This window comes from Rhopilema esculentum, chromosome 7, assembly GCF_057945365.1.
Source record: "Rhopilema esculentum isolate cy_ngs chromosome 7, ASM5794536v1, whole genome shotgun sequence".
Lineage (NCBI taxonomy): Eukaryota > Metazoa > Cnidaria > Scyphozoa > Rhizostomeae > Rhizostomatidae > Rhopilema > Rhopilema esculentum.
This window is the reverse complement of record NC_142821.1, coordinates 5175694-5191531: the sequence shown is the minus strand read 5'-3', so window position 1 is coordinate 5191531 and position 15838 is coordinate 5175694. Positions and strand designations below refer to the sequence as shown.

General features: G+C 37.0%; 2 protein-coding genes across 4 annotated transcripts in view; one reads left to right on the top strand and one right to left on the bottom strand.

The window, feature by feature from the left end:
- The window catches only part of LOC135683043 (uncharacterized), an 18354-nt gene extending 16025 nt beyond the window's left edge, over positions 1-2329 (top strand). For 2 of the 3 annotated variants that reach the window (XM_065198175.2, XM_065198176.2), the window contains one exon: positions 700-2329. In XM_065198175.2, the coding sequence (XP_065054247.2) occupies positions 700-1394 (695 nt within the window). In that variant the 3' untranslated portion in view covers positions 1395-2329. Of the gene's footprint in view, positions 1-620 lie in introns of all 3 variants that reach the window. The other variant, XM_065198177.2, reaches the window with a different exon arrangement.
- LOC135683050 (Na(+)/citrate cotransporter) lies at positions 1993-15838 on the bottom strand. Its single transcript, XM_065198186.2, has 13 exons — positions 15563-15838; positions 12414-12679; positions 11594-11908; positions 11414-11453; positions 10563-10702; positions 9371-9490; positions 8811-8918; positions 7162-7263; positions 6235-6344; positions 5872-5975; positions 5221-5382; positions 4523-4660; positions 1993-4034 (listed from the first exon to the last, which is right to left on the bottom strand). The coding sequence occupies exons 1-13, from the start codon at positions 15683-15685 to the stop codon at positions 3822-3824; spliced, it is 1941 nt and encodes a 646-aa protein (XP_065054258.2). The 5' UTR covers positions 15686-15838; the 3' UTR covers positions 1993-3821.

The following is a 15838-nucleotide window of genomic DNA, read 5'->3' as shown; positions in this document are numbered from 1 at the left end:
TTTGCTGTAAGATAACAGTTCTGTTCTTATAAAGTACTTACTAAGAAGCTTTTTATTATTCTGTATACAACTGTGACCTAATTTTGATTTGCAAATCTTTAAACTAAAGCATGTTACGAATCCATTTGTCCTTTACTTTGAGCTTTCTATTAGAGTCCCCTGCTACTGAACCCCTTTGTTAATCAGTTAATATATGCCCCGGTTATTATTTGCCTTTGGTTTTATTCAATGAAAACCTTGGCAACACCAATTCGAATGCGATAGTGACGACTGTGCTTTGCTTGTGAATTGAACTATTAAAGTTTTAGCAGAGCAAAGGATTTGATACAAATTGCTATTCAACAGCAGTCCTTTCAAGTTTGTTTACATATGATTTTAATCTTGTCTGTTTGGTTTTCTGGGCGCATGCTTTTCCTGAAAATATTGCTTGTATTCTAAGAATTAATTTAGGCTACGTTAATCCGTAAACATCACGTTCCTCTTTTTGAAATGTTTATATTGTTTGCAGGGCCTCAGCTCTAGCTTTGCGTGCTCAAAATGACCTTATGTTAACAAATATTATATATAGAAATTGTAAGACTACTAACTATACTAACATTAATATTCTACCACATGCATAGGGTGAATAACCGACTGATAACCGCTGACCAACATTGACACAGCTATGATTCGCATTGTTCTTGTCTGGTTCTTGCTTAGCCGGTGATGTTGCAGCAAAGCCAATCATTGTCGAAGACTATATTGACAGCACCACCGACCCTTATAGCTATGCACATTATAACCCCAAAAGGCGCACTCGACGTAGTTTTAGCACTGGGGACAAGCACGGGAATACCCAAGGGGACGACCCAAAACAGATAATCGACGAAATGCAAATAGAGATGGTGGATCTTAGAAGACTACTTGACCACAGCAGAAAGGAGAACATGGAGTTGAGAAAAGGGCTTGAGAGGGTAGAAGCACTACTGCAAATGGAACAGAAGAGCAACCGACAGTTGGAGAAAGAAAATATGCTTGCCAACGAAGAAATATTATGTTTGCAAAATGAATTAGAAACATTGCAGGGAGCCGGAAAGACTTTTGTTAGACTCGCAGATGACATGGCCAGAAAGACTCCGGTTATACTCGCAGATGACATGACATTCGATGAAAGCGAGGAAAGGAATGAGGATTTTGGGAACCCATTTGTTAGGCATTCTTCGTGGTCTAATCTAGCGATTCCAACTTCTGAGCCGGTAAAAAAGCCACGAATGAGGAAGATCAGCGCACCCTGTGGGCCTTCAACGCCCCATCTGGCTCGCAGTCCATCGGTTTCAAAAGCAAAGACACTTTGCTTTCAAATTTCTTTTAATGGTATGACACTTATGGAAAAAACTGACTTTGGGAATATTTAATTTGGGTGGGAAGAGTAGAAACAATTTTTAACGGATGTTTTTTGCCCAAACTGTTACTTCATGATTTGACGTTTGCATGTTAAAAATGACGTAATTCAAATAATGTCAAATGACTGTTGAAAGTTATCTGCAAAAATGCCTCCTAAGTATAAGTTTGGTGCTTAAACCTCCTGCAGACGGAGCCCTGCACCTTTTTATTTAACCACAAACTCCTTAAGAATTCGAAAGGTGCCTGAAACTTCCAAGTAAAATGACGTAAAAAAGGTCGAATGGCAGGGGGTGGTGATAATATGTAAAAAGTACGTACATTCAAGGGCAGTTTCGTACTAGATGCAAACTGACCACAAGAGTGGCCTTCATAACAGAAAGCCTTACATTTCATAACTGTTTTCTAATGTTCATATAAATCAAGAGCTTTACATCAACGCTATAGGCCATGCTGGCTAGCCATTTTGATTTCATCGATTTACTACTGCTATATTTACAGGTCAACCGAAACCTAATTTCTAAGCTTTGCTTGACTCAAAAATCATATTTCTGCATGCATTCTTCTAATTATTTTATACATAAATTTGTACACGAGATATTAGATCATAAAATCGTCCCATTTGTAGAAATTTGATGGAATACCATAATGAGAGCACCTTTAGCAAACGATGGTAGTCGTAATTAACCGTCATTTTCCCAACATCTTGTCTAAATTTTTTAAAACACAACCATGTAACTCTTGCATTTCAGTCTGGTATTTACTGCTTAAAATATGTAAAAACACGTTATAACCTTGTATTTATCAATTTTTCTATTTGATATATTTGTAAAGCGATTGGAGAAATTCTAGAAATTGTTCCAAATCACTATTAAATCTTGCGTTAATTTACAAGAATTAAAGCTTACTGAAAATGTTGTGTTTGATTATTAAATATTTCTCAGTGCCATGATGCGAAAAATTATTGTGTCTCAGATTCTATCTTGTAGTTTTTTGCTGAGATTACTTGCATTTAGCCTGTAATTCCCCATGAATTTGAGATATTTGCTATTTATGAATATTAATATGTTTTTTATCAACTTGAAATATTATGAATAGGAATTTGTGACCCTGCATTTGTTTTCGGAATTCTGGCTTGCATATTTAAAATAATGAAATAGCCGTTTTTTGAAAAATAATGAAATAGCCCTCTACAATCCTTGCCAAAATTGTTAAAAAAAATTTCACTTGATCTGCATGTTGGAACGTCTACGGTTTTTGGAGGTTGCTTCCCCTCCAACACAAAAATGTTGCTTTAAATCAATACACTACTGTAATGAGGGGGGGGGGGATATAGCAACAGCTTTGACTTAGAGAGGAAGTAAAATCCTGGAGTTGTCAATCTCTAAAAGTGAATATTGTGATGCTCCAACTATTTTAGGTAAAGATTGTAGATTTTTACATTTGAATAAATTCATCGAAGGTTTTAATACCTGGGTAAAATACAACTGCAAGATTCATAAATTAATTTTTAAATTCCAATCTGATCGCATGAATATTTTAATTAAAGCAGAACATCCGAAAATCAAAATATCGACCGTAAATATCTTTGTGATGTTGTCATAACGAAGTCTGTTCATACAAGACGCTTCATTTCTCGAAATAGTTTCAAGACATTAATTTTCGATAGTGAGGCCTTTTAACAACTAGCCGGCGTGAATGGGGGCCAAGATGTTAGCTTATTTTTGAATTATTACTAAGTTATCTTTAATTCTGAAATATAAAACTATTCATCACTTCATTTAATTATTTCATTTAGTTATCATAAATCTAGCCAATGATATTTCAAACATGAATCAAAACCGTGGCCTATAATCAGTTATAGTTTAATCTAATCTGCTATATTCACTTACAAAGCTGCTAGCAAACATGCCATGAATACCATGGATAGGTACCGTATTTCCTCTAAAATAGATCTTTGATGGTATGGAGGGGCGCTTTTAGAGGGTGCTTGCTAAATTTTGTATCATTTCACTAAGTTAGTTTGTCATAAAAAAACTGTGTGCAAGTCCAATAGGGAAGTGTAAGCATCAAGCTGGCTTTTCTCCAGGAAGGTTTAAAGCTATGATGATTGATGGTGGACAAGCAAACGTTTCAAATAATGAACTACCAAAAACCAAAAACAAAATACACGCATTTTGAATTTACATATAAAATCATTTGAACCTGAAGCGCCGTACTTTATTTCGACATTTCATCAATCAAGAATTTTTTAAGAATGTCAGATGTTAAGTTTAGGGAAGGGGGCAGTTTTTCGGAGGGAGGGGGGGGGGATTTTTAGAGTGGGTGCTTGTTAGAGGAAATACGGTGTACGATTGTATAATTTTTTTTCTCGCTTTATTAAACCTACTAAAATAAACCTGTAGGGGATATCTTGATCAGTCCGTCTTGCAAGACAGAGCTTAGAATATTCGGCTCGTTGTATTTGCTGTTGTTAGTAATGTCGCAATTGTAGTGCCAACCAGGGACTTGCCCGGATTGCATTCATCTGTAGAATCACCAGACGAGGCCCATGCTGGAAACTTGTTTAGTCCATAGTAGCCCAACCCCAATGTGTTGATGGAAATTGTCACCACAATTATTCCTATTATATTCATGCCAAAGCCAGCTTTCATCTAAAACAGGAAGATCGAACGTTCAAGATTGATTCGACAAACGTATAAGCGTGCGGTGATCGTAGTACATTACATTGTTTTCTGTTATATTTTTCTCAGGTAGAGCACTGAGCTTCAATATTATGGTGAGCAAGTTCACATAAAGGTAACTTTTCATAAAATCTCTGCTTTTTTACAAAAGCAATTGAGGGGTGAACTGATAGTGCCATAATTCTTGAGTTGCTGCACAACGATTGGCCGAATTGAATTTCTGTTGAAGTTTGTAACTGAAGAGGTTTTTCATAACACAACGTTTGAAAATAACACAAAAATGCGTCGAATAAAAAGGCGGAGATTTATATCCACGTGATCGATCATAACATAAGGTCAAAAATGGCGCATTTCATTGATTTCTTGTATGCGCCAAATCAACGATCGCTAAACTTGTGCGAAGTTGAAGTTTTCTACACGAATCAGGATTGAGCATATATAAATATAAATTTTGATACCATGTCCGGGATTGTCAGTCTGCCAGTTGCAAAGACAATAGCATTCGGTGGTGTTGCCACTGGCAGCATGAACGCAAAAGAAGAGCAGATTGTTGCTGGTATCATCAGGTAAAACGGATGCACATTGATACTTTGGGCCTGCAAACAAGAATTAATTACGTACACTGGTACTTTGAGACGTCTTGTTAGAGAGACGATGAAATGAGTTCCCCATTTTGACTAAGCTCAATCATTATTGCGCACGCTCTTTGACTATAGACAGGTGAAAGCTCATTTGTTGACAAATTTTCAATTATTTCCCTAGTAGATTAGAAGTCATAGTTGTGAAGCCAAATAGTTAAACTAAAAATGAGTTCTTGCAGAAAAGTCATTTTAAGCGAGCGTTGTTCGAAATATTTGCAAAAACAACAACTTGCAACAGGCAGTAATAATACAGGATGAATCAAAGCTAAAATATTTTGACATTTGTTTACTTTTGACATTTAACTTTTTTTACCCATTTTTATATATATTCCCGCTTCCCGTTGATCATACAAAGAAAAAGACATATTTAAAGGGTCTCGCGCAACCGGCATGCTTAGCGGCTCTTGAGAAATTCACTGTGTTTGTATTTTCATGCAGAACGATAATAGGCCGGTTTTTGAATTATGTCGAAAAGCATGTTGGTTGCGCAAGAGCCTTAATGACGCTTTGATTACCAGTGACGCGAGAATGGGAAGAATAATCGTTGCTGTTGCTGTGTTGGACGTGAATTCTGTGAGGAAGGTAATAAGAACGCTAATGCACAGTGCGATGGCAAAATTGGGAATGGAACCCAGAACAGTCAGCTGACAGCCAATCCATAGCGATAAACCAGACTTCTGCAAAAAGAAACATCCACAACCTTATAAAAATATGAAATAAAGATCACCTTCAGTGTTCGTAACTTTTCATTAAGAATCGTGTTATTATTAGTTATAAAGGAAATAAAATGCAAATAAAGGTGAATAAAATGAATAAAAGTGAAAAGGCTTGTTAGTAGTCTAAAAGAATTGTTTTGAAATGGAAAAGAGCAGTTGGATGGATCTAAACTAGCTATATCATCGAAAGAGATGGCTCCTGAGAGGGCGCCTTCTCAACAAACTCCCGTGCATATTTCAAATTCACGTAATTTATTTTTTTAACATATATAATTGATATAATGAAAATGTATAATTGATATATAATGAATGCTTATTATAATTGATATAATTGTTTTATGATGATAAATTGCAGTTATTCGAATTTTTCTCTTTGTTTGGGTTTAGTTATGTTTTGTATATAGTGAAAATTTAAAATGTACATTATTGAACTGTGACAAACATTGGTACCTCGCATGCATGAGCAAGTGCAAAACCACTGCCAAGAAGAAGGATAATGTTCCAGGGGAATTTTCTCTGCGTTGGTTTCCATTCTAGCAGTGGGATATGGGGTTCTGGAACAAAACGGACAAAGTTATCCTTGAAACTCGGGTTCTTATTCATAAGAAAGTCCTGATTGGCAATATCTTAATCTTGAAACAAGGCCTGGTTTTACATCGGGAATAATTTCAGATCCTAAATCATTGTTATTGTGATTACAGTTGGCAGGATTGTCAAGTCCGTGATTCCTAAAACTCTGCAGCATCTAAGTCATTCTAGAGAAAAGGAAAACCATGATATAATCCCATGCTAGTTATCATTTCAATTTTGTACCTGCGCTTCTCGGACCGCCGAATAACTCTGGTCGGACTGAAGGGAAGAGAAACATCGAAAAGGCAATGAAAATCGCAGCAGTCGCATCTGTGACATAACTTTTACCACCACTAAAAGACACGAAGAAAATGTTTATCAAAACCCATTGAATTCTTGTTTGAAAAGACCCTGCCATAGAAAGATATTTGTAACAATTGAAGAGAGAGCGACGATTATTTGTTTGAAACTGTAAATTTTAATCATTTGGAGAACGAAACATATTTTACATCACATCACTCAATTTTATTAAATTGCCTTTCTCTGGCAGCATCAAAAATCGTTTTCAGTATGTATTGATAGACGAGGTATCAGTGCATGGAAGGTGCGTAAAAATATGCAACATGTGTAAAGCTGCCAGGCAGCAGAGGAACAGGTTTCAAAAACTACGAACGCTGTTTGAAACTACTTCCTATCTTATGCTGATTTCACTCTGTAGCCATTGTTCCATTTCTTTGTTATTTAGCTGTTTAACAATGTCATATAACAATGTCTATCCCATGAACCCCTGAAAAGCACTGCATTTGCAAAGTGGTTCGCTTTGAATCTATACGTGAGTTGAACCAAAGCAAGAGACGTCCTCACACTTGACAGCAGGTTCGTTTAATTTTTTCATTCTTCTTTTTGGCTGTATTGCAAATGGCTCTATGGACCTTTCTATTTACGAACTGTATGTTTATTAATTTAAAGCTTTCGCACACATTATGTTTACTCTACAGAACGTTTACTCGGATGTATCATGTTTCTGTCTTGAAAAACGGGGTTCTCTTCCTAGGCTATTTCATCGTCTTGCATACTTTCAGTACGCGCTGTCACTTCAATATATCCAAGACCATGCTTCGAATAAAATCTGGCCTAAATTTCACAAATGCCCGCTTAGTTTGTACTTACACTTCAAACAAAGAGCCCCATCCAGGAATGAATTTCGGGTCCCTTAGAATCCAGCACAGGACCAACAAAAGAAAATGTACAAGGACAGCCTTTTCTGCAAAACTGAAAATAACAACAGAATATTATATCATGGATCTAAAGATAAATATGTTTTTGAAACAATTGAAATTCCTCAACCTGCGAGGCAAAATTATGGAACATGATGCCACATGACAGAACTGATGAGCTGTGATCCCCTAAGTGATATGGAGTTATTATAACCAAAATTATATTGAACGTTTAGCCAAATAAGGATCAGTTGGTCTCCTCTTCTATGTAGCACCATTCTCTTGGACCATGAAAGCTACGTGTTTTCCATCCAGTTTTCAAATTTAATACTGACACAAAGCTTACGATAAAGCTTATCTAAGCACAAGGAAAAGGGAAACGTTGATTAGTAAACAACACTTAACTCTTTTGTGAAATTGTTTTCTTAAAGTATTTGATTTTAATTGTCATATCGCTCTGCAGTTCTCCACACTTTCAGACTAAGAGCTCTAACCACGCCACTCTTTCTTACTGCATATAAATACTAAACCGCCAAAAACAGGTTGGATATAGCAAAAATTAGCATATAATAACAGAAACTGTAGATTGATAGGCTTCAATAAAAGAAACACTATGTAAGGATATAGCAGCGCCTGCAACAGGGAATTCTAGGTTTTATGCGGGTTTTACTGTTTACGATAGACCGCAGCTACGGATATCTAAATCTAACCTCATTTATAAAATTGATTCGCCAATTTCTTAGTCATAGAGTTCTGGCTATATAGTACAAACATTATGCGCAATCTATTTCACTTAAGAAATGCTTAGTTTATAAGCTGAGGACAGAGGACAAGTGTTTAGCGTTATTATTTTTCCCCAACCCACCCTGCGTATGATTGCATCTGATAAATTTTTGTGTGACTTTGACACTTTAACAGAAAATTCTTCAATGAGAGCATAACCGAACACGGTTCAAAGGACGTTAAATTAAAAATCTAACTCACAGAAATTTAGAACTTCGCTTTAAAAGCAAACTATTTAACTGACTTTCAATCATTATATCAACAATCAACACCCAATATTTTTCTTCTACGTGTATCCTAAATGTATTTATACAGGGCTTCGAGTGATAATGCGCATGTGGAATGACCCTGAAACGGGGGCTAGTGTATGCCTGGAAGACGGGCATGATTCATCTCCCGAACAAGTTAGTGCTTTTAATGTTCGCTATACCAAGTTATCTTGGCTCAAATTTTTTTTTCAAAAAATTATATGTAAGACTCCAGTACCCTAGCATTATTTAGAGCTGCTATGTTAGAACATACGAGGGTAGGGTTATGAAAGTCGCTAGCAATTTCCTTTAGTGTTACAAATGCATGCTTGCATATATTCAACTATGATGAATACACAGATTGCACAGTGGGTGAAGCGAGAACAAACGTGGTCAGTTCTAACCAGGGTCCGTTAAAACTTCATAATTTTCCTAGAAAAAGATGCAAATTAAAAGAAACGCATCTATCATGCTTAACATGTCATTGCAACTGTAGGCTTCGCGATCTTTCTTTCCAAGATTCTTTGTTGGAATGCCTTTTGAAAGAAAATTATCAGACAATTTATCTTACCTAGTAGGTCCCAGATCCTGGTATTGCTGTTTGATTAAAGCATTGATTTTTGCACCTTTGGATTTGTTGCGCTTGTCGCCACGAAAGCAAAAGCAGAGGTGCTTCCACCTTCAAAATAAATTTGTCAAAATATCAGGTCTAAAAGTGTTTTGAAATTTTCAATCGTTCATAAATTAAATTACTTTTGAAAATTACTTATAGGTTGTATATGCTGTAAAATGTTGTTACATGTAAAACACGCATTTAAATTTTCAAAAATTATGACAAACACACTATGTTTTATTTTGAATTGAAAATGAAAAAACGCAATTATACCACATAGGCTCAAATGACCTTCAAACTGCCGTTGCGGGGGGGAAATAAATATCCCAAATTGGCAAAGACTGTTTGCAATAAAATACTGTCTGAGAACTTAAACTACCCATCAAAGAATACACAAGGTGAGCTCTAATTCCCAAACTCCCAAACCCTGAAACCCCGAAGGAGTTGACATGTATTGTAGAGGGTTCTTTGGGCTCTTTCCCTTAATTAGTCGCATTTGAGAATCACGTGGTACTCACCCTATGCCGAAAAACATGAACTGTAAGTAGAGCCATGCTATTATCAGGAAAAACAACATTTCTGGGAACGCATAAACAAACCAGTCGAGAAAAGAGATTCCTGGACCGTTCTTGAAAACACTGAAAAGCAATTTATAAAGTACAATTATTAACACCTGTGTATATAATCATCATCTCTTGTTTTATCATTAGAAGAGTTCAGAAAAATTCATAAACATTTTCATATAAATCGAAATCTGTGAATGCTGGTGTCCCTTTCTTCATCAACTTTTCTTGCTTGTATAAGCCAATTGCACCATTAATCTTATTCATAATTGATGTTCTATAGATAGACTTTATAACCAGTTTTTCTTGATAAAGGACTTGTATATGAGAAAAATCGCCCCTCTACACCAATGTAACTGTCACGAAAGCAAACAGTACCAACATACCGACAGTGACGCATTTACCCATGGGCCCCCTAAAATTCTTCGATTTTGGGAGCCCCGTGCAAAATTTTAAAAGCCTTTAAAGTGCTCTTGATTTCAATCTTGTGTTTGAATGGAGTTTGGGGGCCTCGTAAAGTAATGAATTCCATTTTAAGAATGAAATAAAGGACGTGGTCACAAGCATTTTCAGCCCGCTCTGCTTGCAAGGGGTTTTGTTTTTACCCCAGGGCTTTTGAAACTTTCGTTTGTCCTGGTTGGAGCTTCTCTAAATGCAATGACTGCACTTAGTTTATTGCTCAATTTGTCATACAAAGATTTCTCCGGTGGAAAAATTTTCATCATGCTGAAAAGGGTAAATAAAAAGAGTGTGACCTAAGGTTCACAATGTCACAGTAGCGCGTTGAATCCTTATGTTTAATGGCAGCAGATTTTGATGTTCTGGGAGTTTTAAACCCCAATAAAATAATCAAAAAGTTTTCAGCAGTTGGGTAGTTTTATTGGAAGTGTACTGAAATGCGAAATGAATACAAGTTTATTCGTGGCTTATAGTTAGTTGATTATTTTTGATTATGTTTAGCCAAGTACTGTGCACGTGACACAAATTGTTTGGTATATTTTAAGGGGCCCCAATCAACTTTTGGCCCAGGGCCCCAACAGACATAAATGCGGCCCTGCATACCGAACATAATAAAGGAGCTTGTGCCAGCAACACCAGCTTTAATTAATTACGCCATGCAAGAATTAATGAATCGAATTAAACTTACTTTCTTAACTGTCCTGCCAAAACTAGTTGTGGCGCAGTCCCCGTCAGAGTTCCCGTCCCTCCAATATTAGCAGCATAGCAAATTGAGAGCATCATGGCTTTGCACATTTTGAGGTAACGCTCTTTCTTTGGGTCTTTCTGCTACGATTCAAATTTGAGGTAAGGTAAAAAAATAAAAGTAAATCAAGTAAAATCAAAGATAAGAAAATGAAGTAAAAAATGTTGTTATACAAGGAGCCTAAGTGACGCCCATTGTGAGGGTCTAGGTTTATTATCTTAGCCAGCTGTAAAACGAATACCAAAGAAATACACCCCTGTGTACAGTGAGCTAAATCTGCAAACGTTCCACAGGATCTTTGTTCAAAATCATTTTGGATAAATTTTGCTTGATACCAAAAAGTGTAACATTTAGCTGGATATTTAAGACCCAACCAAAACATTTCTTACCAATGCTGTAAACAACAAACATAGTGCAGAACGGTCGATGTGTGTAATATTGACAGTAATCAGAAATACTTGAAAAACAGCAATGAGAATACTGAACAAAAAAACCCTTGCTTGAAACTATTTATTCCTATATTAAGCTTAAAACTGTGTTATTGATTATATTGTTACCTGTTTCATGTCTCGTAATGTGGACGCCAGATAAGCGAAGAATTGATGAAACTTAAGTATGAAAACAGCATGAAAAAGCAGAAACATGCCATACTAAAGTGCTTTTGGTATTCAGCGTAAGAGGAAGAATAGCCCTTTTTCCCTCTCACATTTCTTTCGATCCACATCTGGATATAAAGTTTATGCTTTCCTTTGCACTTTCTTCGACGTATATCCCTTGAAGAGATCGGAACTTACCTCTGTTGTTTTGACGGGATCATCTAAATTCTCCATCGGCCTATAACATAAACAGATCAAAAAGGATAACGACGGTTTGGTTATAGTAACTAAGATTCCAGAAATGATCATTTTACGAAAGACTTGGATGCATATCAACCAGTCTTAAAAAAAAATATACGATAAACCAAGAACACATACTCGATGACAAGCTTCCTGGTACTGGAGCTTCTCGATGGGGCTTCGCTTAGCCCAAGCTCTTTTAATTCAACCGCATCATTCGTTATTCCTATTTCTTTCTTTTTATCTATGATGTTGATATCGACGCCCTTTTCCAGGTTGCCATCACTTGCATTGTCATTTCCTTCATCTTCGTCTTCATCAGATTCGCCTAGGTATTCTTTATCGAGTTCTTTAAGCACTGCCTCCATGATTGGCGTCATCATTGCTGTCGTTGCAGTGTTAGTTATCCACATGGAAATGAATGCGGTCGTCAGCATAAAGCCAAGCATTAACCTATAAAAGTTTTATTCATTTTAAGCATGGGACCTAGCCAAAAAGTTTAACATGACAATGGTTCATCAAATGAAATTCTAGTTGGACGTTTTCCTTGCAAAACAGACAAAGGACGGATTGTTGTTTTACTCCTTGCATGGTCAATATAGAAATACCAGAATTGAAAATTGAAATTTGTCTTCTATGATAATAACTGCAAGTTATAGAGTTTAATAGCAAGTTCAAGAGTTTAATTTCCTTTCTGTAAAATAGTTTACTGATCCATGGAACCTCCTCCAACTAGATGGTACATGCCTTCATTGTCGTGCAAGTGTGCAGTGCCTTTCTCAAAAGGACACGAAAACCTGATACAATACAGAAATCCTAATTGGCGGAGACAATTCGAGCCCCTCGCAGCATCGAGGTCATTGTGCAGAGCAGTTCATTGCGTTCTGATGAGAGATGTAATTTGCTCTGCACAGCGAGCCTCGAAGCAGAGAAGAGGCGATGAAGAAGCAATACGCACCTTCTTGGCTGAGCACCTACAATAAGAAGCACTTTGAGAGCAATACGTTTATGCACATTCCATCGTTCTATAGCAACTGCCATTAGCAATCCACCCAATAGAAGAATGTTTGTGTCTGCAAAGTATTTTGGTGCTATCTCCTTTGCTGATACGACTTTTAAGACGGGGAATAAAAGCAAAGGGAGGAGCGAAGTCACAGCCAAGTCAGTAACTTCTGTGCACCAATAGACGCCCATCAACAGGATCGCAAAGCCAGTTCTAGCTTCCTGAAATGTTAACAGTAGTTTGTTATTATAATCGTACTAGATACTTTACAAAACATAGCAACAGTAGAAACCAAGAAACTAATAAATGAAGCCGGTAGTAACACTTTTAAAAAGGGTTTCATGGCATCTTTGTAGCACGCCTGACCTTGCTTAAACGGAATGCAACCTCCAATAGAATCTAGTCGCAAACTCAAAGAAACTGAAATCCATATTCAATCAATAAGAATTATAGCACTTGAAGTATATAAAACTCCTACCAAACTAAATCATATTTTTATGAAGGACAATTTTTGCCAAAATTAACGAATCACAACCTTCGTGTACAAAATTCCTATTTTATACCAAAGGTGATGAAATCAGATCGCTCAGTGGCCAAGGGTAAAAAACTGAAATTCTGAAATCTGATTCAAGCTTGATTCCATGAAAATTAGTGCACGTGTTCTTTCTGCAGTAAATTAGCTGCCTTATGCAATCCTTGAAATTGCTTCATGATTGTCTGAATAAGTGTTTTTCCACTATTGTAAAAATAAACATTAAATAAATCATATATATATATATCATATATATATATATACATACACATATACATAGGTCTGTCTCAATAAATTATGGGACAACATTGGGGCTTAAATGGAAGTATTCTTGATACGCACATCAAAATATTACGACAATGAAGAAATCAAATGAGGAGATGCTCATTTCCAATGAGGGAATTTCAAAAATGAGCAAAATCTTATAAAGAACTAGAATTGAAGTCTGGCCGTCTACTGGCATGGTTTTGAAATGTTTTGCGTTGGTTTACGTACTTCTAAACAAATACACAATGGCTCCATTGTGTAGACAGAAGGAGTTTATTCGTTTTCTCTCTTGGACTCCAGTGGTATTTTTTTAGGCATTCAGCACTGATTGAATAACTATACAGGTCTTGTGCTTGCGTTTCCTGACTGGCCTATTTCGATTTCCTTCTTCTTTAAAATGCAAAAATTAGCATGAAATTAGATGGAGGGGGGGGGGGTGCAAATCTGAGATTTACAGTATCTCAGTTGCATGAAATGTAACTACAACTGAGGGCAGTTCACTCTTACAAATAGCATAGGAGATTTTCGCGAAAACAAAGAGATTTCCAGAGATATACAGACAAGACAATATGATTTCCACCAAAAGTGTACGAGATTTTCATTTAGTGGTTCGCCCCTAGACTACAATCAAACTATAAGACCATACAATAAGCGATTACCCCTTAAACATTTGGTAGGACTCTGGCACTCGTGTCTTTCTCATTTACCCCCAAGTGCCACGGGATAACTACGCCCTTTGACGATAACAGCTCCTTAGTGCTTCTGGCAGTGCTCCTTCTGTATAAAAATAAGATTGTTTTGGAAAACTTCCTGAATATATAAAAGTATCAAACATTGCCATTGTGACTAGAGCTAGTCTGCGTGCAGACTCAGGAAAAAATCCAGAGGTCGAGGACTATTTCTCCTCCGTAGCGTCTCCACGCAGGCCAGACTAGAGCCCTTTCTTTGAAGAAAAAGCCTTGGCAGTCGGATTTGCACGCAATATTATTGATCTTTTTCACACCCATATTATTTGCAGTTGACTTTGGGTCAACAGCGTTTGTGAATGGAAATGTTTGAACGTGGATTTATGGATCTTAAGATAGAATCATGGATACGATTTTGAATCAGTACTCTAGTTCCTTGCGGTTCTTGGGTGGTATCAAATTCTGCTACAGGATATCACTGGCGTATCGTGCACATTTCAATTTGAGATTTGTTTCAACATTTCCGAAAAACTTCGAGTAAGTGTACTCAATCAAATGTTGTTCAAATTAAAAGTTAGAAACTCTCAACACCGCGACAGTAATCTCATTTCTGAGGTGCATATTGGGGGAAACTGTCTTGCGAAGAAGACCCCTTCAGAATAAGAGAACATCAGAAAGAAACTTCTTGACCAAGGAGAACGGGAAGTACTAAATCTCTATCTTCCTATTGCATTTCACCTCCTATAAAAAGACTGGGTCATTTCAAAATGCAAACCACATAAAACATGGGGGCATAGGGGAGATTGGAACCCCCCAATCGCGTTCTTTTTAGAAACAATGGCTTTGGCCGGATATTTGACTACCATTTAACGCACATCCAAGACATTGTCTTTCCGGAAAATAATGGGCCTGAGGCAACACTAACACCCAAATGAAATTAAGAATTTCCACCACTGTACCTAATTGCACTTTTTCCATCAATTTGAAATGTGCAGACAAAATACGCTTCATTATATCGCGTGGGAGCGCTACTTGTCACTGCTTTGCATCTGTTTTGTCGCTGTTACAATATAAACAGACGGAATTAATAATTTCGCGAGGGTAAAAATTCCACTATTAATCTCAGGCCAAAATCTTCTTTACTGGTAAAATTTTAGATTTTACTACGAATCTAGGAGGCCGGTATTGGAGACCCGTGTTGCTGCGTCAGACCTGCGGCAAGCACGAACCTTTATAACAACTAGTTTTATTTTGGCCAGATTTACCTGCAGGTACGCCAGGTTGTTGTGTTAATAGCGATGAAATTAAGCAATGATTTGGAAAAGATAAAGTTGCTAAAACAGCCCCGTAACATCAATCGTATTAAATAATATTTGGCCCAAGGTGGTTATCTAAAAGGCGTACAGATGAGAAACATAAAGGTGGCCTGCTTGATGTTTAGGTCTTTCTTGTTTTGTACTGCGTGCTTGTTTAAGTGAACAGGTTTGAAAACTTATGCACCAGTTCTATTGGCGAGAGTCCCGTTTTAAAGGATAAATTTTGGCTGAAACCTGTGGCTAGCAAAAATCCCAGTATGATACTGGATAATGGACAGCAATAAAATTCTAAAATCGCCATACCTTTGTCTCGATTACCAGCGGGATGGGGCACAACAACAGTGGAGTCAGGAAGATTATCAAAAACCTCTTCCATTCTGCAAGCCTTTTCAAAGCAGCTGCAACTGTTGCTGTAAACTGTTGCATAATGAGCGACTTAGAAAGCTCTTGCACTTAGCAGATCTCTGGGATCCCGTAAAACTCTTCAGCTTCTGTCCTATGTTGAAGGTGCGCTGTTGTGGATCAGAATCAGGTAATGATGGTATTTTGTCGTCATCTGTCGTGCACACAGTTTGTCCG